Here is a 22,155-nt window from a genome sequence, read left to right on the forward strand (position 1 = left end):
TTTGTGTGGCCCCCTTGTCGCACTTGTACCGTCATGTCCTGGAGCCCACAGGATTATAGTTACCCCCCATATCCGCCTTTGTTTGGAGTAGTGATCCCACAAGTCAGACTACTCAACCTTACACACCAATCGCTATATGTGGATGGCTGGTTACACGCACAGATACCTCCTTATAACACAGTCGTCCTCCATCTCTTCTCAGATCGATGACTACACTCTACACCAGGTCAGAAAAACTAAGACAGATCACAATCAGATCAATCGATCATTAACACATCGATTCAGATTGATCATGATCTGATCGGTCAGAGATCTGTGTATATAGTTGCAGCCAGAGCTCCTGATTGGTTTATAATCCAATAATAATAGATAAAAACAACATTGCTTGCCAATTATTTTATTTTCATTTGACACGTCTATACATAAATGGACGAGGTCACTTTAAGTTTTGGGGCAGTCCTTAGGAAGGACACAGCTCCTGCTGCCACTTAGTCGCACGTATCCGGGTTTACATCGGCAGCCCTTAGAACAAGCCGTTTCACACAAATTAGGTTTGGACAATGTCGGGCAGGATTGGTTGCAGTCAGTGTAACACTTGGCATATGTGGTGTTTCCAATTCCGCTGCAGGATTTGCAGTTTTCGATTGTCACACATTCACCATAACCATTGTCTATAGTGCCCTCCTTGCAGAAACATCCCCTAACACACATTAGAATGCAAGGACGTGGCGGGCAGTTGCAGGTCGGTGGACAGGCGCTACCACATTCGTTATATACTTTGTCGTCTTCACAAGTTTCAGCGTCATAGCCGACTGAAAACAAACAAAAAAATTAAGAAGAAGGTTATTCCAGGCGAGGATTTCTGGGACATCATATTCTCAGGGTGATCGCCTCTTGATATCACACTATTGGCTGCTGTGTCTAAGTTTCAGGATGACGTCACCTGGAGAAGTTGGGTGACAACCAATACTGTCGCCATTACATCTCCTATAGGGGTTGTCATCCAGCTTTCCCAGGCTGCTGAGTACAATCCTGTTAACGCTCTTCCATATCGCTTGGTACAGTGGCGTAGCTATAGGGGTCGCAGCGGTGGCAATTGCCTGGGGAGCCATGGGGGCCCGTTTCCACACAGCGCGCTAATAATTAAATACTCGCCGGCACTTCCTGGTTATGGGCCGGGCTCCTTAGACGTCACAGACACATGGTATACTCAGAGTACCATGTGACCGTGATGTCATGTGAGGTGCGTTCCAGCCATGGTGGAGACCCGGTGCGGAAGATCCTGGAAGACGCCAGGTGAGCTGCAGCGGGGGCCCGTAATGTATTGTATTGTGCTGCTTGTGTTTGTGGTGGAGAGAGGAGAGCGGTGCCGTTAAATTACAGCCCCCCTCCTCTCTCCACTGCAAACTGCACAATACAATACACTACAAAACTGTGGGGGGTCGCAAGTCACTCACCGAGGTCCCGATTCTGGTTTAATTCAATGCTGGAGCAAGGAGCTGACGGCTCCTTCCTCCAGCATTCACTGAGCCATGAGTGGCTCGACGCAGACAGACGTGATGTAGTGATGTCATCACACCAGTCTGTGCTGAGTCACTCATATCACAGGGCAAAGGAGGAGAAGGATCCTCCACCCAGCGTGGGAACGGGGATAGGTAAGTAATTTTATTATTTTTCTGTTATGCACGTGTGGGGGCATTATACTGTATGGGGGCTGATATGGGGGCATTATACTGTGTGGGGGGCTGATATGGGGGCATTATACTGTATGGGGGGCTGATATGGGGGGCATTATACTGTATGGGGGCTGATATGGGGGCATTATACTGTATGGGGGGCTGATATGGGGGCATTATACTGTGTGGGGGGCTGATATGGGGGGCATTATACTGTATGGGGGCTGATATGGGGGCGTTATACTGTATGGGGGGCTGATATGGGGGGCGTTATACTGTATGGCTGGCTGATATGGGGGGCATTATACTGTATGGGGGGCTGATATGGGGGGCATTATACTTTATGGGGGGCTGATATGGGGGGCATTATACTGTATGGGGGCTGATATGGGGGCGTTATACTGTATGGGGGGCTGATATGGGGGGCATTATACTGTATGGGGGGCTGATATGGGGGGCATTATACTGTATGGGGGGCTGATATAGCGGCATTATACTGTATGGGGGCTGATATGGGGGCATTATACTGTATGGGGGGCTGATATGGGGAATTATACTGTATGGGGGGCTGATATGGGGGCGTTATACTGTATGGGGGGCTGATATGGGGGGCATTATACTGTATGGGGGGCTGATATGGGGGGCATTATACTGTATGGGGGGCTGATATTGGGGGCATTATACTGTATGGGGGGCTGATATGGGGGGAATTATACTGTATGGGGGGCTGATATGGGGGGCATTATACTGTATGGGGGGCTGATATGGGGGGCATTATACTGTATGAGGGTCTGATATGGGGGGCATTATACTGTATGGGGGGCTGATATGGGGGGCATTATACTGTATGGGGGGCTGATATGGGGGCATTATACTGTATGGGGGCTGATATGGGGGCATTATACTGTATGGGGGGCTGATATGGGGAATTATACTGTATGGGGGGCTGACATGGGGGACATTATACTGTATGGGGGGCTGATATGGGGGCATTATACTGTATGGGGGGCTGATATGGGGGGCATTATACTGTATGGGGGGCTGATATGGGGGGCATTATACTGTATGGGGGGCTGATATGGGGGGCATTATACTGTATGGGGGGCTGATATGGGGGGAATTATACTGTATGGGGGGCTGATATGGTGGGCATTATACTGTATGGGGGGCTGATATGGGGGGCATTATACTGTATAGGGGGCTGATATGGGGGCATTATACTGTATGGGGGGCTGATATGGGGGCATTATACTGTATGGGGGGCTGATATGGGGAATTATACTGTATGGGGGGCTGATATGGGGGCGTTATACTGTATGGGGGGCTGATATGGGGGGGCGTTATACTGTATGGGGGGCTGATATGGGGGGCATTATACTGTATGGGGGGCTGATATGGGGGGCATTATACTGTATGGGGGGCTGATATGGGGGGAATTATACTGTATGGGGGCTGATATGGGGGGCATTATACTGTATGGGGGGCTGATATGGGGGCATTATACTGTATGGGGGGCTGATATGGGGGGCATTATACTGTATGAGGGGCTGATATGGGGGGCATTATACTGTATGGGGGGCTGATATGGGGGCATTATACTGTATGGGGGGCTGATATGGGGGGAATTATACTGTATGGGGGCTGATATGGGGGGCATTATACTGTATGGGGGGCTGATATGGGGGGCATTATACTGTATGGGGGGCTGATATGGGGGGAATTATACTGTATGGGGGCTGATATGGGGGCGTTATACTGTATGGGGGGCTGATATGGGGGGAATTATACTGTATGGGGGCTGATATGGGGGCGTTATACTGTATGGGGGGCTGATATGGGGGGCCTTATACTGTATGGGGGGCTGATATGGGGGGCATTATACTGTATGGGGGGCTGATATGGGGGGCATTATACTGTATGGGGGGCTGATATAGCGGCATTATACTGTATGGGGGCTGATATGGGGGCATTATACTGTATGGGGGGCTGATATGGGGAATTATACTGTATGGGGGGCTGATATGGGGGCGTTATACTGTATGGGGGGCTGATATGGGGGGCATTATACTGTATGGGGGGCTGATATGGGGGGCATTATACTGTATGGGGGGCTGATATTGGGGGCATTATACTGTATGGGGGGCTGATATGGGGGGAATTATACTGTATGGGGGGCTGATATGGGGGGCATTATACTGTATGGGGGGCTGATATGGGGGGCATTATACTGTATGAGGGTCTGATATGGGGGGCATTATACTGTATGGGGGGCTGATATGGGGGGCATTATACTGTATGGGGGGCTGATATGGGGGCATTATACTGTATGGGGGCTGATATGGGGGCATTATACTGTATGGGGGGCTGATATGGGGAATTATACTGTATGGGGGGCTGACATGGGGGACATTATACTGTATGGGGGGCTGATATGGGGGCATTATACTGTATGGGGGGCTGATATGGGGGGCATTATACTGTATGGGGGGCTGATATGGGGGGCATTATACTGTATGGGGGGCTGATATGGGGGGCATTATACTGTATGGGGGGCTGATATGGGGGGAATTATACTGTATGGGGGGCTGATATGGTGGGCATTATACTGTATGGGGGGCTGATATGGGGGGCATTATACTGTATAGGGGGCTGATATGGGGGCATTATACTGTATGGGGGGCTGATATGGGGGCATTATACTGTATGGGGGGCTGATATGGGGAATTATACTGTATGGGGGGCTGATATGGGGGCGTTATACTGTATGGGGGGCTGATATGGGGGGGCGTTATACTGTATGGGGGGCTGATATGGGGGGCATTATACTGTATGGGGGGCTGATATGGGGGGCATTATACTGTATGGGGGGCTGATATGGGGGGAATTATACTGTATGGGGGCTGATATGGGGGGCATTATACTGTATGGGGGGCTGATATGGGGGCATTATACTGTATGGGGGGCTGATATGGGGGGCATTATACTGTATGAGGGGCTGATATGGGGGGCATTATACTGTATGGGGGGCTGATATGGGGGCATTATACTGTATGGGGGGCTGATATGGGGGGAATTATACTGTATGGGGGCTGATATGGGGGGCATTATACTGTATGGGGGGCTGATATGGGGGCATTATACTGTATGAGGGGCTGATATGGGGGGCATTATACTGTATGGGGGGCTGATATGGGGGACATTATACTGTATGGGGGGCTGATATGGGGGCATTATACTGTATGGGGGGCTGATATGGGGGCATTATACTGTACGGGGGGCTGATATGGGGAATTATACTGTATGGGGGGCTGATATGGGGGACATTATACTGTATGGGGGGCTGATATGGGGGCATTATACTGTATGGGGGGCTGATATGGGGGGCATTATACTGTATGGGGGGCTGATATGGGGGGAATTATACTGTATGGGGGGCTGATATGGGGGGCATTATACTGTATGGGGGGCTGATATGGGGGGCATTATACTGTATGAGGGGCTGATATGGGGGGCATTATACTGTATGGGGGGCTGATATGGGGGGCATTATACTGTATGGGGGGCTGATATGGGGGCATTATACTGTATGGGGGCTGATATGGGGGCATTATACTGTATGGGGGGCTGATATGGGGAATTATACTGTATGGGGGGCTGATATGGGGGGCATTATACTGTATGGGGGCTGATATGGGGGCATTATACTGTATGGGGGGCTGATATGGGGGGCATTATACTGTATGGGGGCTGATATGGGGGCATTATACTGTATGGGGGGCCGATATGGGGGCATTATACTGTATGGGGGGCTAATATGGGGGGCATTATACTATATGGGGGGCTGATATGGGGGGCATTATACTGTATGGGGGGCCGATATGGGGGCATTATACTGTATGGGGGGCTGATATGGGGGGCATTATACTGTATGGGGGGCTGATATTGGGGGCATTATACTGTATGGGGGCTGATATGGGGGGCATTATACTGTATGGGGGGCTGATATGGGGGCATTATACTGTATGGGGGCTGATATGGGGGCATTATACTGTATGGGGGGCTGATATGGGGAATTATACTGTATGGGGGGCTGATATGGTGGGCATTATACTGTATGGGGGGCTGATATGGGGGGCATTATACTGTATAGGGGGCTGATATGGGGGCATTATACTGTATGGGGGCTGATATGGGGGCATTATACTGTATGGGGGGCTGATATGGGGAATTATACTGTATGGGGGGCTGATATGGGGGCGTTATACTGTATGGGGGGCTGATATGGGGGGGCGTTATACTGTATGGGGGGCTGATATGGGGGGCATTATACTGTATGGGGGGCTGATATGGGGGGCATTATACTGTATGGGGGGCTGATATGGGGGGAATTATACTGTATGGGGGCTGATATGGGGGGCATTATACTGTATGGGGGGCTGATATGGGGGGCATTATACTGTATGAGGGGCTGATATGGGGGGCATTATACTGTATGGGGGGCTGATATGGGGGCATTATACTGTATGGGGGGCTGATATGGGGGGAATTATACTGTATGGGGGCTGATATGGGGGGCATTATACTGTATGGGGGGCTGATATGGGGGCATTATACTGTATGAGGGGCTGATATGGGGGGCATTATACTGTATGGGGGGCTGATATGGGGGACATTATACTGTATGGGGGGCTGATATGGGGGCATTATACTGTATGGGGGGCTGATATGGGGGCATTATACTGTATGGGGGGCTGATATGGGGAATTATACTGTATGGGGGGCTGATATGGGGGACATTATACTGTATGGGGGCTGATATGGGGGCATTATACTGTATGGGGGGCTGATATGGGGGGCATTATACTGTATGGGGGGCTGATATGGGGGGAATTATACTGTATGGGGGGCTGATATGGGGGGCATTATACTGTATGGGGGGCTGATATGGGGGGCATTATACTGTATGAGGGGCTGATATGGGGGGCATTATACTGTATGGGGGGCTGATATGGGGGGCATTATACTGTATGGGGGGCTGATATGGGGGCATTATACTGTATGGGGGCTGATATGGGGGCATTATACTGTATGGGGGGCTGATATGGGGAATTATACTGTATGGGGGGCTGATATGGGGGGCATTATACTGTATGGGGGCTGATATGGGGGCATTATACTGTATGGGGGGCTGATATGGGGGGCATTATACTGTATGGGGGCTGATATGGGGGCATTATACTGTATGGGGGGCCGATATGGGGGCATTATACTGTATGGGGGGCTAATATGGGGGGCATTATACTGTATGGGGGGCTGATATGGGGGGCATTATACTGTATGGGGGGCCGATATGGGGGCATTATACTGTATGGGGGGCTGATATGGGGGGCATTATACTGTATGGGGGGCTGATATTGGGGGCATTATACTGTATGGGGGCTGATATGGGGGGCATTATACTGTATGGGGGGCTGATATGGGGGCATTATACTGTATGGGGGCTGATATGGGGGCATTATACTGTATGGGGGGCTGATATGGGGAATTATACTGTATGGGGGGCTGATATGGGGGGCATTATACTGTATGGGGGGCTGATATGGGGGCTTTATACTGTATGGGGGGCTGATATGGGGGGGCAATATACTGTATGGGGGGCTGATATGGGGGGCATTATACTGTATGAGGGGCTGATATGGGGGCATTATACTGTATGGGGGGCTGATATGGGGGGCATTATACTGTATGGGGGGCTGATATGGGGGCATTATACTGTATGGGGGGCTGATATGGGGGCATTATACTGTATGGGGGGCTGATATGGGGGGCATTATACTGTATGGGGGGCTGATATGGGGGCATTATACTGTATGGGGGGCTGATATGGGGGCATTATACTGTGTGGTGCTACCCACAAGTGGCTGTGTGGCGCTACTTACAAGGGTCTGTGTGGCACTACCTACAGGGGGAATCTGTGAGTGGGGAGGCTAATGGTCATATTACTGTGAGTGAGGAGCTGATGGTCATTACTGTGAGTGGGGGGCTGATGATCATATTACTGTGAGTGGGGGGCTGATGATCATATTACTGATGAGTGGGGAAAGGGAAGTGACAACTATTCTGAGTTCATTTTGTGGTCTGACCATCAGGGGTCTCCCGGGCCCATTGGGCTGGTACCTGGGGGTATGAAGTCTCCTGTGTATAAATGCTCCATATGGATTAGTACAAATCAGACACTTATATAGTAACAGTCATGATACAATCTAGAAATATCTCACAGAACAAACATGAAATACAATGAACACATCTTTATGGTGTCACATAATTACCGCCTTGCACAGGTATCAGCATGAGGAGCACACCTGCAAAACAAAAATATGAATATGTATAGAGAAAAATGTACAGAATATATAGAATGAGAGGGGCTGTAAATAGTGACCTGGTAAAGTGTAATAATAGAAGATATAATGGAGGGCGGCAAGATGAAAGCCATGAGAGGGACTACTGAGGACGCGGCTGTAGTATCTGCTATGGGGCTGACCCTAATTTTGCCAATTACAATAATATGTCACCATTTTCAACACTCACCCAAACCCTCCTCACCAACCGAAACCTCCAATATTAATATTGACATGTCAGTCTCCTACCAGACCACCAGAGATAAGACCACTGAGTATTTACAATGCCAACTGTAGACCAAACATTGTATGGACCATTGCCCTTCAGAAGACAGACACTGTACCACAAACCTTAAAGAAGCTGCTCAGGATTAGAAAAACATGGCTACTTTTTTTCCAAAACAGCACCACACTTGTCCACAGGTTGTTTGAGGTATTGCAGCTCATAGTCATCCACTTCAAGAGAACTGCAATACCAGACACAATCCATTTACTGGTGTGTGTGAAAAACAGCAGCCAGGTTTCTCTAATATTGTACAACCCATTTAGGGACTATGGTCTTTTGTGTGGGAAAAATTGTATGGGAAAACCTGTGTTGTCACCCATTAAATGGTGGTATTCAGCTATGTGGCACTACAATGTGGATAGGTTCACCTATCTGTCATGACTTTGTGGCAGGTCCTAGCTAGCACTTAGGCTGGATTCACACGAGCATGTTCGGTCCGTAAAATACGGAACGTATTTCAGCCGCATTTCCCGGACCGAACACACTGCCGGCTCCAAGCATCATAGTTATGTACGACGCTAGGAGTCCCTGCCTCTCCCTGGAACTACTATCCCGTACTGAAAACATGATTACAGTACGGCACAGTTGTCCCGCAGCGAGGCAGGGACTCCTAGCATCGTACATAACTATGATGCTAGGAGCCCGGCTCTCGGCAGTGTGGTCGGTCTGGGAAATGCGGCCAAAATACGTTGCATACTTTACGGACCGAACATACTCGTGTGAATCCAACCTAAAGAGAAGAGGAACCGGTTACAAGCAGCTGATTGGCTGGATGTGGTTTAGCTGTCTATTGGTGAATGAGATCGTGCTGAGACTTCCTGCTGTGAAAGGGGGAGAGAGCTGCTGAAGTCTGGAATCTAGACTGTTCACTTTGCTGCTGCAGAGTCCTCACTTACTATGGAATTCTAGTAAAGTAAAAACTGATGATTTTTCATGGATATTTATTAACATATGTCATACATGAACTTTTATTTCCTTTTTCTCACGGAACACTGAACATATTTACAGCACATTTAAATTAATATGGTCAATAAAGTGTAACATATGTAACAACTCTTTCCTTTGTAGATATATATATATATATATTACAGTAGTACACAATAGTATACAGATATTTGCTACTCACTCAGGAATGACAGCAGCACAACAGATGTTCGCGCCATATTTAGCTGTGAGGTCCAAATTTTTTCCTGTAAATTCTGAATAGATTGGATTAGAGTTAATTTTTTTATCATAGATCAAGAATCATAATCACTGATATCAAGCTTTGTCTATTCTTATATCAAGTTGCATCCCGCACCATTAGGGTACACTGAGTTCATTCTTTGGCATATTTGAGGTATGACCTAAAGGGATTGTTTCATCTGAGCAGCCCCCTATCAGAATAAAGCCGCTCTATATCACCTACTCAGTACGGGTCTCTAATCCCTGCGATCAGCATTTATCTCTTGGGGAAGATCTGTGTGGTTACTGAATTTCCCTGCAGTGGCCACTGTAGGACAAATGTGGTATTACATGCTAACCATTCAAACACACAGTCACATTGAGTCTACCAGAGACCCTATCAGCAGTGTTCCTCTGATCTCGCTGTGACCTACACGGGAGTCACCAGGGAATATGCAATAAGTGGATGTGTTATGACCAAACCAAAAAAAAAACAACAACAGATTAAATTCTGTTTAGAACAATTATAAACTGGAAAGATGGTGGAACTTTATGCAAAAAAACTTTATTCCTGGATTTCTCTAACATTAAAGAGATTTTCTCATTATAATTACAACCTCTGTCCTATCAGGACATATGTCATAGAAAGGGGTCCCACCTCTGGAGGACCTAATCCATCCATTTATTACATCTACTGTCATCCATTTGAATGGTCTTCATGTAATACCACAATCCTCCTGTAACGGCCGCCATAGGGAAAAGTATGACTGACCGCTGCTGCTTCTTCTGGTGCTAACAGCTGATTGTTGAGGGTTCTGAAGCTGGACCCATGACGATAAGCAGATTGCCGGGATGGCTCCAGTCTAAAAAGCCATCATGATGAGACAGCCCCTTTAATCGTTCTGACAAGTAGTACATCGGCGTATGGAAGTTCACCCCAATATGTTGGAGTATGTGTTATGTATGTGCACAGCGACTCCACCAGCAGAATAGTGAGTGCAGCTCTGGAGTATAATACAGGATATAACTCAGGATCAGTACAGGATAAGTAATGTAATGTATGTACATAGTGACTCCACCAGCAGAATAGTGAGTGCAGCTCTGGAGTATAATACAGAATGTAACTCAGGATCAGTACAGGATAAGTAATGTAATGTATGTACACAGTGACTCCACCAGCAGAATAGTGAGTGCAGCTCTGGAGTATAATACAGGATGTAACTCAGGATCAGTACAGGATAAGTAATGTAATGTATGTGCACAGTGACTCCACCAGCAGAATAGTGAGTGCAGCTCTGGAGTATAATACAGGATGTAACTCAGGATCAGTACAGGATAAGTAATGTAATGTATGTACACAGTGACTCCACCAGCAGAATAGTGAGTGCAGCTCTGGAGTATAATACAGGATGTAACTCAGGAGCAGTACAGGATAAGTAATGTAATGTATGTACACAGTGACTCCATCAGCAGAATAGTGAGTGTAGCTCTGGAGTATAATACAGGATGTTACTCAGGAGCAGTACAGGATAAGTAACGTTTGTACACAGTGACTCCACCAGCAGAATAGTGAGTGCACAGGGCGCCAGCCGCCACACTGCAAGAGGGGCGCCAGCGAGTGTGTGTATACCCGCGCCGTTGCAACTACCAGTGGTGATACACACACTAACTGCAGTCGCCTTTCCACCCGGGCGCTTCTTCACTTAGTGGCCGTCGCTACCGCTGTAGCAGCCATAGTGGCTGCTAGCGGTAACACCGGGAATGAGGGCGATATCTCCCTGCTCTGCTGTCTACTAGCGCCACTATAGGTCCCTGAAGGAGCGGAATCCTCGTGTGGCCGGGGATTCCGCTCCTGGAGCGCTGCTTGATGTTTCTGTCCATATATGGACAGTGACATCAGGGGAAACTCCTGAAGCTGAATCCCTGGTCACAGCTTTGCAGACTCTATGACCGGGGATTCCACTCCAGGAGAAGCCAATGACGTCATGGACACAGACACAGAGATTCTCCTGGAGTGGAATCGACGGTCATAGAGTCTGCAACGCTGTGGACGGGGATTTCGCTTCAGGAGTTTCCCTGATGTCATTGTCCACACGGGGATTCCGCTCCTTCAGGGAGCTGCAGTGCCGCTATCTTCACTGGAAGGGGGGGGGGGGGTTTGCTATCTACAGGGGGGCTGTGGGCTGTGTGTCACTACCTACAAAAAAGGACAACTGTGCAGGAGCACACAAAATAGCCAGCTTTCCCGGGTATAAAAAAAAAGTGTGGAAATAAACTAAGATATAACTTTTATTTAATATAGCTAAAAGGATTAATCCTTTACTCAGACTAAATAAAAGTTATAACTTAGTTTATTTCCACACATTTATTTGATAGCTGGGAAAGCTGGGTATTTTGTGTGCTCCTGCAGTGCTGTGGGCAGTGTGGCACTACCAACCAGGGGGCTGTGGGCTGTGTGGCACAACCAACCAGGGGGCTGTGAGGTACTACCAACCAGGGGGCTGTGGGGCACTACCAACCAGGGGGCTGTGTGGCACTCCCTACCAGGGGGCTGTGGGCTGTGTGGCACTACCTACCAGGGGTCTTTGCAGCACTCCCTCCCAGGGGGCTGTGTGGCACTCCCTACCAGGGGGCTGTGGGCTGTGTGGCACTCCCTACCAGGGGGCTGTGGGCTGTGTGGCACTCCCTACCAGGGGTCTTTGCAGCACTCCCTACCAGGCAGCTTTGCGGCACTCCCTACAGGGGGCTGTGTGTGGCGCTATCTACAAGGGGGCTGTCTGGCGCTATCTACAAGGGGGCTGTCTGGCGCTACCTACAAGGGGGCTGTCTGGCGCTACAAACAAGGGGGCTGTGTGATGCTACCTACAAGGGGCTGTATGGCGCTACCTACAGGGGGAATCTGTGAGTGGGGGCTGATGGCCATTTTATTGTGAGTGGGGGGCTGATGGTCATTTTACTGTGAGTGGGGGGCTGATGGTCTTCAAGTGGTTTCCGCCTCTGACCTCCAATTGAAATTAATAGGAGGCAGAAAATACCTGCGTCTTTTGCATTCGCTTCAACAGCTTAAGAAAAAACACAAAAAAAAGGTCACCCAACGCTGTCAGTTGCTGAAGGAATTTTGAGTCAGATTTATTTTTGCCTTACAAAAAACATGTGTGTACATACCCTTCGAGTGTAGTGCTTGTTCTTAGCCGTTTTCTGTCTTTCTCAAAACAATTTTTTGTAGGGGGGCCCTGAGGAAATTTTATTTTTCCAGCGCTGCCTCAAGTCCGAAAAGGTTGGGAAACTCTGTAGTAGGCTACAGGATCCCGTCGTGGAGCAGCTAAGTTCGTCATGGGAACGCGGCCTAGGTGAGTACAATTTTTGTTTTTGTTTGAGGGCACTGTCTACAAGGGGAGGTGGGGGGCAGTATGGGACTGTCTACAAGGAGGAGGTGGGGGGCAGTATGGCACTGTCTACAAGGGGAGGTGGGGGGCTGTATGGCACTGTCTACAAGGAGGAGGTGGGGGACTGTATGGCACTGTCTACAAGGAGGAGGTGGGGGGCAGTATGGCACTGTCTACAAGGAGGAGGTGGGGGGCTGTATGGCACTGTCTACAAGGGGAGGTGGGAGACTGTATGGCACTGTCTACAAGGAGGAGGTGGGGGACTGTATGGCACTGTCTACAAGGGGAAGGTGCAGGGACTGTATGGCACTGTCTACAAGGGGGAGGTGGGGGACTGTATGGCACTGTCTACAAGGGGGAGGTGGGGACTGTATGGGACTGTCTACAAGGAGGAGGTGGGGGGCAGTATGGCACTGTCTACAAGGGGAGGTGGGAGACTGTATGGCACTGTCTACAAGGAGGAGGTGGGGGACTGTATGGCACTGTCTACAAGGGGAGGTGGGAGACTGTATGGCACTGTCTACAAGGAGGAGGTGGGGGACTGTATGGCACTGTCTACAAGGGGAGGTGGGAGACTGTATGGCACTGTCTACAAGGAGGAGGTGGGGGACTGTATGGCACTGTCTACAAGGGGAGGTGGGAGACTGTATGGCACTGTCTACAAGGAGGAGGTGGGGGACTGTATGGCACTGTCTACAAGGAGGAGGTGGGGGACTGTATGGCACTGTCTACAAGGAGGAGGTGGGGGACTGTATGGCACTGTCTACAAGGAGGAGGTGGGGGACTGTATGGCACTGTCTACAAGGAGGAGATGAGGGACCGTATGGCACTGTCTACAAGGGGAAGGTGCAGAGACTGTATGGCACTGTCTACAAGGGGGAGGTGGGGGACTGTATGGCACTGTCTACAAGGGGGAGGTGGGGGCTGTTTGGCACTGTCTACAAAAAGGAGGTGGGGGATTATGGCCCTGTCTAAAGGGAGGCTATATGGCAAAATCTACAGGGGGCACTATACTGTGTGGGGGTACTACAGGTAGCATAATACTGTGGGCAAAATTAGAGGACAAAATACTGTGTCCTTGAAGGGGTTGTAATATATTATATAATTAAATATTATTATACTGTATGGATCATAATTGGATCATAATCATGGATTACTGATAATTTTTTTATGGGGCATTTTTTTTTTTAATGATGGGGTTCCTGCTCCTGAGTTCCTGCTCCTGAGTTCCTGCTCCTGAGTTCCTGCTCCTGAGTTCCTGCTGCTGATTTCCTGCTCCTGAGCTCCTGCTCCTGAGTTCCTGCTCCTGAGTTCCTGCTCCTGAGTTCCTGCTCCTGATTTCCTGCTCCTGAGTTCCTGCTCCTGATTTCCTGCTCCTGAGTTGCTGCTCCTGAGCTCCTGCTCCTGAGTTCCTGCTCCTCAGTATTTGCTCAGTATCTGAATAGTTCCTGTCCCCGTACCTGCTAGCTACTCCTGCGCTATCAACCCAGATCAAGGACCCAAAGATCCAGCAGGGCACTAAAGGGCACTAAAGGGGCATTATAATTTTTTTATGGGGCATTTCTTTTTTTAATGATGGGGTGGGGCGCCGAAAGATCATTTCGCACAGGGCGCCATCTAGCCTAGGGCCGGCCCTGCTATGACTTACACAAAGTATATGTTGCAGTATATAGCATTGTGCAGGGTTTATAGGACTGCAACATCAGACCAGGAACTGTAATAATTTGTATTCTGTAATATTAATCTGAGATACAAAGTACAAGGCATGATGACTATAATCTGTGCATCCAGCCAAGTTCCTGCTCCTGAGTTCCTGCTCCTGAGCTCCTGCTCCTGAGTTCCTGCTCCTGATTTCCTGCTCCTGAGTTCCTGCTCCTGATTTCCTGCTCCTGAGTTCCTGCTCCTGAGTTCCTGCTCCTGAGTTCCTGCTCCTGAGTTCCTGCTCCTGAGTTCCTGCTCCTGAGTTTCTGCTCCTGATTTCCTGCTCCTGAGTTCCTGCTCCTGATTTTCTGCTCCTGAGTTCCTGCTCCTGAGCGCCTGCTCCTGAGTTCCTGCTCCTCAGTATTTGCTCAGTATCTGAATAGTTCCTGTCCCCGTACCTGCTAGCTACTCCTGCGCTATCAACCCAGATCAAGGACCCAAAGATCCAGCAGAAGACAACCCCATACGGAGGTGACATTGTAGTAAATCACCTGCCACTAGGGTCTATTTCTTATGGGATAACTCACAAATATCCTATTAGACCTCATTGGGGATATGTCCTGTGTGTACAATGGTAACAGCAAAGTATAATCCACAATAATTACCATATATTATCATTCCTTACATTATAGCTACATCTACGGACACTCCGCACCCTCACCTCTCTATCTCCCCTCATTGTCTTCTCCGGCTTAAGCAAGTGCCCCAAGGAAGTTCTCCCAAATAAGTTCCCCCTCTTGAGCCCTGCCTGGGTCTTTTCTACCCCTTTGGTGCCTACAGTTATCTGATCTCCTCCTGCTTGGAGACCCCCAGTCTTACCTTCAAGATCCAAGAAACGTTTGCTGATCAGTTTGGTCTTCCCTCTCGCACAACATACAAAGGACGAATGATGGTGCCGACTTTTTAACATTTCACTCAAGGATCTTTTAATTTGAGAATCCGGGTAAACAATGGGCATTGTACATGCTGATAATTTATATCCCATTCAGACATGTCACCAAACCCATGACTCTCCACCTTTACTCCACCCACATGAACCACCCGAGATGTATCATCCTATAAGGCTTCTTTTTTATTGTCCTATGTTCTGTATTTCGTATACTGTGAAGGAAAATATATTATAGAACGGCCGTGCCCCACATGGACTTTCCTTGGTCAAATAAATTTGACAATTGTAATGTTCACCTCGAATTCTGTGACTATTCTCAATATTAGAGCGATGTACAGACTTGATGAAGAGACCTTCACCCATTTATCACCAGACCTCTGAGAGGAGACCACCACAAACATCTCCGCCACATCCCAATCAGTAGAATTGTTAAAGGGGTATTCGCAATACAGAGAGTGACCACTAGGACAAGTCACATCTTTCTGATCACTGGGTTCCCGACTTTTCCTCACTCGATGATAAGCAGGGTGGCTTAAACCTCTTCTGGATATTTACGTCATCCCGTTACATGCATCAGGACGCTGATGTGCAGTGTGTGGCGACTTGTAAGCCAAATTTTTACAGTGGCCTTTGTCCTCCAAGACAGATAATGGCAGGGCACCTATGGCTACCGGCTCTGCCATAGACTTCGACTGTATGCGCGTCCTGAGAATGTGAATACAGTTGAAGGTGGTGCCCGTCTGGGGATCCGGCCCGGCCCACTGGGAATCTGCCTGGTTAGGAAAATTATCAGTTGGAGCCTGATTTTTCTTAGCCCATGGTTCTATTTTTGTGGGCGCCTGTAGATGTAGCTCCATTTGCGCTATCAGTAATCAGGCTCTGGCGCTAAAGCGATCCACTTCAATCTCATGATCAGAAAGTGATGGCATATTGTAGAGATAGGCCACCACTTTCTGTGTTGGGAATAACCCTTTAATGTACGAGGCCACTTTAAATTTTACCAAAATGTTCTTTTTGGCTCAGCAGAATATTGTCCAATTATTGGATATACTATTGGGGCCATCCTGCGCAAGGAAACATTAACAACGCCGTGGATTCATCTGTTTATGACACAGCCCCCGGCATGATGACTGTAATCTGTACATCCAGCCCAGTTCCTGCTCCTGAGTTCCGGCTCCTGAGTATTTGCTCAGTATCTGAGAAGTTATTTTTCTTGTACCGTGACCATTGCTTCCTTAAAGGGGTATCCCCCAGGATATGCCATTAATGTCTGTCTAGGACCCGCCCCTATCTGAAGAACGGGGGTCCCACGACTGCACTGGTGAAGTAAGCAAATGCTGGGCTGTTTCCATAACTCTCATAGAAGTAAATATGGAGAGCAGCAGAACATGTGCACGGCAACCTCTCGATTCACGCTCTGCCTGGATGTGGTAGCGGGCGAGACACGGGTCAGGGGATCCCCATTCTTTAAATAGGTGCATGTCCCACCTCTGTGGCTATGCTGTAAATGTCTAAAATGGGATGACTGTTTAGTTTTATTACCATGATGCCTGTCCATTTTTATTTGCCAACAACTCCCCGCTGCCCGTCCTCTACCAGTAGCGCTCATCCCATCTAGAGCTGACTGCAGGATCGGACTACGCACACTCAGAGATTTATTATGACGCAGCCAAGCCTATTTTGGCATTAAAGAGATTTTCTGGAGAGAAAAATATGTAAGGATTATCCCCAGAATAGGTAATCAATATCTGATTGGCGGGGGTCCGACTCTCAGCACCCCCGCCAATCGGCTGTTTTGAGGGTCTGCGGCGCTCATGCAAAGTGAATGAGAGAAGGCTGTAATACTACGAACCTCACGAACCTCCGCTCTTAGTGTCGGTATTTCCCAGTATTGAGCGGCGTGAGTGATGAAGGGTAAGCAGTATTCGCACAGGCACTGTGGCACCTTCAAAACAGCTGATCGGACCCCTACCGATCAGATATTGATGGCCGCTCCTGAGGATAGACCATCAATTTTCTCATTCCGGAAACCCCTTTAAGGCCTGTAAGAATTTTTACGTTTTTGCATCTAAAGAGAGACGTCATTTTTTTAAGTTTTCCATTGACATAGCCGTAGGAGAGATTATTTTTTTGCAGGATGAATTGTATTTTTTAGCGGTTCCATTTTGTGGCCTGATGAAGACCTAGGTCCTAGTTTGAAACGCGTCACACTTGACACTTTGTTTTACAATAAAGGAAAATTTTTATCTTTCTAAAAAAATTACTTTTATTACCATAAAAATGCACACGGACTGTGGAGTTTTCCCTCCTAGAGAGGAATAACAAGAGCCATCTACAAAGACTAAAGAAGCACCACGAGAAGGAGTGATCCCTTTTTCGAAATCCATTGGATACTATCTTTCACCAGACGACCTGTTGTTTACCAGCCGCCAGTGCGTTTGCAGACTGTTACGATATGAAGCACTAAAATTTAGTTGTGCCTTTGAATGTGCACAACCCTAGAGGGTGAGTACAATCACTATCGTTTGACTTAGTCATCTCCTAAAGAAACTCACTACTATTATCTTGCATTTGAATATCCATACGACATTACCTTAGAGTAGCGCCTGTTTCTTTTTGTCTTCCCCTCTCTACAACCCTTTTTCCTGTACCCGTTCTTTCAAGAAACTATATATGGACAGTGACATTATGGCTTCCCCCTAAGAGCAGAATCCCCTGACTATGCTCTGGCTGGGAATTCTGTTACTAGAGGTAGTCCCAATGGCGCTATGTACAGGGGATGTGGCGCTTTCTTCAAGGGGGTGTGGCCCTATCAACATGGACACTGTGGCACTATATAGGGGCACAATCTACATGGGCACTATCTGCATGGGCACCGTGGCACTATCTACAAGGTCAATGGCACTTTATATGTGGGCACTGGCACTAGGCAGCTTTGGGGGCATTATACTGTAAGAGGGCATTAAGCTGTATGGGGGAATTATACTGTATGGGGCAGCTATGGGGACATTATACTGTTTGGGGGCATCTGCGTGGGCATTATGCTGTATGAGACATTATACTGTATGGGGCAGCTATGGGGGCATTATGCTGCATGGGGAAATTTGTTTCGGCATTATACAGCATGGGGCATCTGTGTGGGCCTTATATTGTACGGGAGACTCTATGGGGCATTATACTGTATGGTGGCAGCTAGAGAGCATTATACTGTGGGTAGGAACTATGGGAGCATAATACTGTGTAGGCTGAACCGAGTGTGTATGCGCTGGGAGTGGTTGGGATTAGAGGCGTGGCGTAAAAGAAAAAAAATTGTCACATCGGTTGTCCCTCTTTGTGATACTTGAATGTTGGGAGGTATGTATAAGGGGGTTGTGTGGCGCTATGTACAAGGGGGAGGGGGTTGTGTGGCGCTATGTACAAGAGGGGGCTGTGTGTGGCGCTATCTACAGATGGCTGTGTGTGGCGCTCTCTACAGGGGTTCTGTGTGTGGCGCTATTTACAGAGGGGCTGTGTGTGGCGCTATCTACAGAGGGCTGTGTGTGGCGCTATCTACAGGGGGGCTGTGTGTGGCGCTCTCTACAGGGGTTCTGTGTGTGGCGCTATCTACAGGGGGCTGTGTGTGGAACTATCTACAGGGGGTCTGTGTGTGGCGCTATCTACAGGGGGCCTGTGTGTGGCACTATCTACAGGGGGCTGTGTATGGCGCTATCTACAGGGGGGCTGTGTGTGGAGCTATCTACAGGGGGCTGTGTATGGAGCTATCTACAGGGGGGCTGTGTCTGGCGCTATCTACAGAGGGGCTGTGTCTGGCGCTATCTACAGAGGGGCTGTGTCTGGTGCTATCTACAGGGGGCTGTGTGTGGAGCTATCTACAGGGGGCTGTGTGTGGAGCTATCTACAGGGGGGCTGTGTGTGGAGCTATCTACAGGAGGGTTGTGTGTGGAGCTATCTACAGGAGGGCTGTGTGTGGCACTATGTACAGGGGCGCTGTGTGTGGAGCTATCTACAGGGGGGCTGTGTGTGGCACTATGTACAGGGGCGCTGTGTGTGGAGCTATCTACAGGGGAGCTGTGTGTGGAGCTATGTACAGGGGGGCTGTGTCTGCCGCTATCTACAGGGGGCTGTGTGTGGCGCTATCTACAGGGGGTTGTGTGTGTAACTATCTGCAGGGGGCTGTGTGTGGAGCTATCTACAGGGGGCTATGTGTGGAGCTATCTACAGGGGGCTGTGTGTGGCGCTATCTACAGGAGGGGCTTTGTGTGGCGCTATCTACAGGAGGCTGTGTGTGGCACTATCTACAGGGGGCTGTGTCTGGTGCTATGTACAGGGGGGCTGTGTGTGGCGCTATCTACAGGGGGGCTGTGTGTGGAGCAATCTACAGGGGGCTGTGTGTGCCACTATCTACAGGGGCTGTGTGTGGCACTATCTACAGGGGGCTGTGTGTGGAGCTATCGACAGGGTGCTGTGTGTGGCGCTATATACAGGGGGGCTATGTGGGGTATTATCTACAGGAGGGCTGTGTGTGTAGCTATCTACAGGGGCGCTGTGTGTGGCACTATGTACAGGAGCACTGTGTGTGGAGCTATCTACAGGGGGGCTGTGTGTGCCGCTATCTACAGAGGGCTGTGTGTGCCGCTATCTACAGGGGGGCTGTGTGTGGAGCAATCTACAGGGGGCTGTGTGTGCCGCTATATACAGGGGGCTGTGTGTGGCGCTATTTACAGGGGGCTGTGTGTGGCGCTATCTACAGGGGGCTGTGTGTGGCGCTATCTACAGGGGGCTGTGTGCAGCGCTATTTACAGGGGGCTGTGTGTGGCGCTACCTACAGGGGGCTGTGCGTGGCGCTATCTACAGGGGGCTGTGTGTGGAGCTATCTACAGGGGGCTGTGTGTGGAGCTATCTACAGGGGGCTGTGTGTGGAGCTATCTACAGGGGGCTGTGTGTGGCGCTATTTACAGGGGGCTGTGTGTGGCGCTATCTACAGGGGGCTGTGTGTGCCACTATCTACAGGGGGCTGTGTGCGGCGCTATTTACAGGGGGCTGTGTGTGGCGCTATCTAAAGTCGGCTGTGTGTGGCGCTACCTACAGGGGGCTGTGTGTGGCGCTATCTACAGGGTGCTGTGTGTGGAGCTATCTACAGGGGGCTGTGTGTGGCGCTATCTACAGGGGGCTGTGTGTGCCACTATCTACAGGGGGCTGTGTGCGGCGCTATTTACAGGGGGCTGTGTGTGGCGCTATCTAAAGTCGGCTGTGTGTGGCGCTACCTACAGGGGGCTGTGTGTGGCGCTATCTACAGGGTGCTGTGTGTGGAGCTATCTACAGGGGGCTGTGTGTGGAGCTATCTACAGGGGGCTGTGTGTGCCGCTATCTACAGGGGGCCACATACAGCCCCCTGTAGATAGCGCCACACACAGCCCCCCTGTAGATAGCTCCACACACAGCCCCCTGTAGACAGCGGCACACACAGCCCCCTGTAGATAGCTCCACACACAGCGCCCCTGTACATAGTGCCACACACAGCCCCCCTGTAGATAGCTCCACACACAGCTCCCCTGTAGATAGCTCCACACACAGCCCCCTGTACATAGCGCCAGACACAGCCCCCTGTAGATTGCTCCACACACAGCCCCCCTGTAGATAGCGCCACACACAGCCCCCCTGTAGATAGCTCCACACACAGCCCCCTGTACATAGCTCCACACACAGCCCCCCCTGTAGATAGCTCCAGATACAGCCCAACTGTAGATATCTCCACACATCACCCATGTAGATAGCGCCACACACAGCCCCCCTGTAGATAGCTCCACACACAGCGCCCCTGTACATAGTGCCACACACAGCCCCCCTGTAGATAGCTCCACACACAGCTCCCCTGTAGATAGCTCCACACACAGCCCCCTGTACATAGCGCCAGACACAGCCCCCTGTAGATTGCTCCACACACAGCCCCCCTGTACATAGCGCCAGACACAGCCCCCTATACATAGCGCCAGATACAGCCCCCCTGTAGATAGCTCCACACACAGCCCCCTGTACATAGCTCCACACACAGCCCCCCTGTACATAGCTCCACACACAGCCCCCCTGTAGATAGTGCCACACACAGCCCCCCTGTAGATAGCTCCACACACAGCCCCCCCTGTACATAGCTCCAGATACAGCCCCCCTGTAGATAGCTCCACACACAGCCCCCCTGTAGATAGCTACACACACAGCCCCCCTGTAGATAGCTACACACACAGCCCCCCTGTAGATAGCTACACACACAGCCCCCCTGTAGAGAGTGCCACACACAGCCCCCTGTAGATAGCGCAACACACAGCCCCCCTGTAGATAGCGCCACACACAGCCCCCCTGTAGATAGCTCCACACACAGCCCCCTGTACATAGCTCCACACACAGCCCCCCCTGTAGATAGCTCCAGATACAGCCCAACTGTAGATATCTCCACACATCACCCATGTAGATAGCGCCACACACAGCCCCCCTGTAGGTAGCGCAACACAACCCCCTTATAAGAGGTAGCCGGCCCTACTGCTGCCACTCTCCGCTCTGCTTTCACTCACCTTCAGAAGAAGTCAGGAGTCTTTTGGCGGTGTTCTCACTGGTGTCGATGCCGGCCCGGGAGTGGACCAGTCCAGTCACCTGACCGGTG

General features: G+C 49.9%; 1 protein-coding gene across 1 annotated transcript; it reads right to left on the reverse strand.

Annotated features, from left to right (window-relative positions):
• Positions 1-389: 389 nt before the first annotated feature.
• On the reverse strand, positions 390-22,154 carry LOC142662286 (serine protease inhibitor swm-1-like). Its single transcript, XM_075840422.1, has 4 exons — positions 22,067-22,154; positions 9,487-9,559; positions 8,006-8,038; positions 390-812 (listed from the first exon to the last, which is right to left on the reverse strand). Exons 2-4 carry the CDS (start codon positions 9,521-9,523, stop codon positions 442-444), a joined length of 441 nt encoding a protein of 146 aa, XP_075696537.1. The 5' UTR covers positions 9,524-9,559; positions 22,067-22,154; the 3' UTR covers positions 390-441.
• Between the last annotated feature and the right edge of the window lies 1 nt (position 22,155).

The sequence above is a fragment of the Rhinoderma darwinii genome, chromosome 10 (assembly GCF_050947455.1).
Source record: "Rhinoderma darwinii isolate aRhiDar2 chromosome 10, aRhiDar2.hap1, whole genome shotgun sequence".
NCBI classification, from domain to species: Eukaryota; Metazoa; Chordata; class Amphibia; order Anura; family Rhinodermatidae; genus Rhinoderma; species Rhinoderma darwinii.

What these genes read in the sequence shown, in the direction of transcription:
- LOC142662286 (XM_075840422.1), bottom strand. Translation starts at nt 9,523, where the DNA reads ATGGCGCGAACATCTGTTGTGCTGCTGTCATTCCTGA. An exon ending in TGTGCTGCTGTCATTCCTGA is followed by an intron (nt 8,039 to 9,486) that starts GTGAGTAGCAAA and finishes TTTGTTTTGCAG; the next exon opens with GTGTGCTCCTCATGCTGATA. An exon ending in GCTGATACCTGTGCAAGGCG is followed by an intron (nt 813 to 8,005) that starts GTAATTATGTGA and finishes GTTTGTTTTCAG; the next exon opens with TCGGCTATGACGCTGAAACT.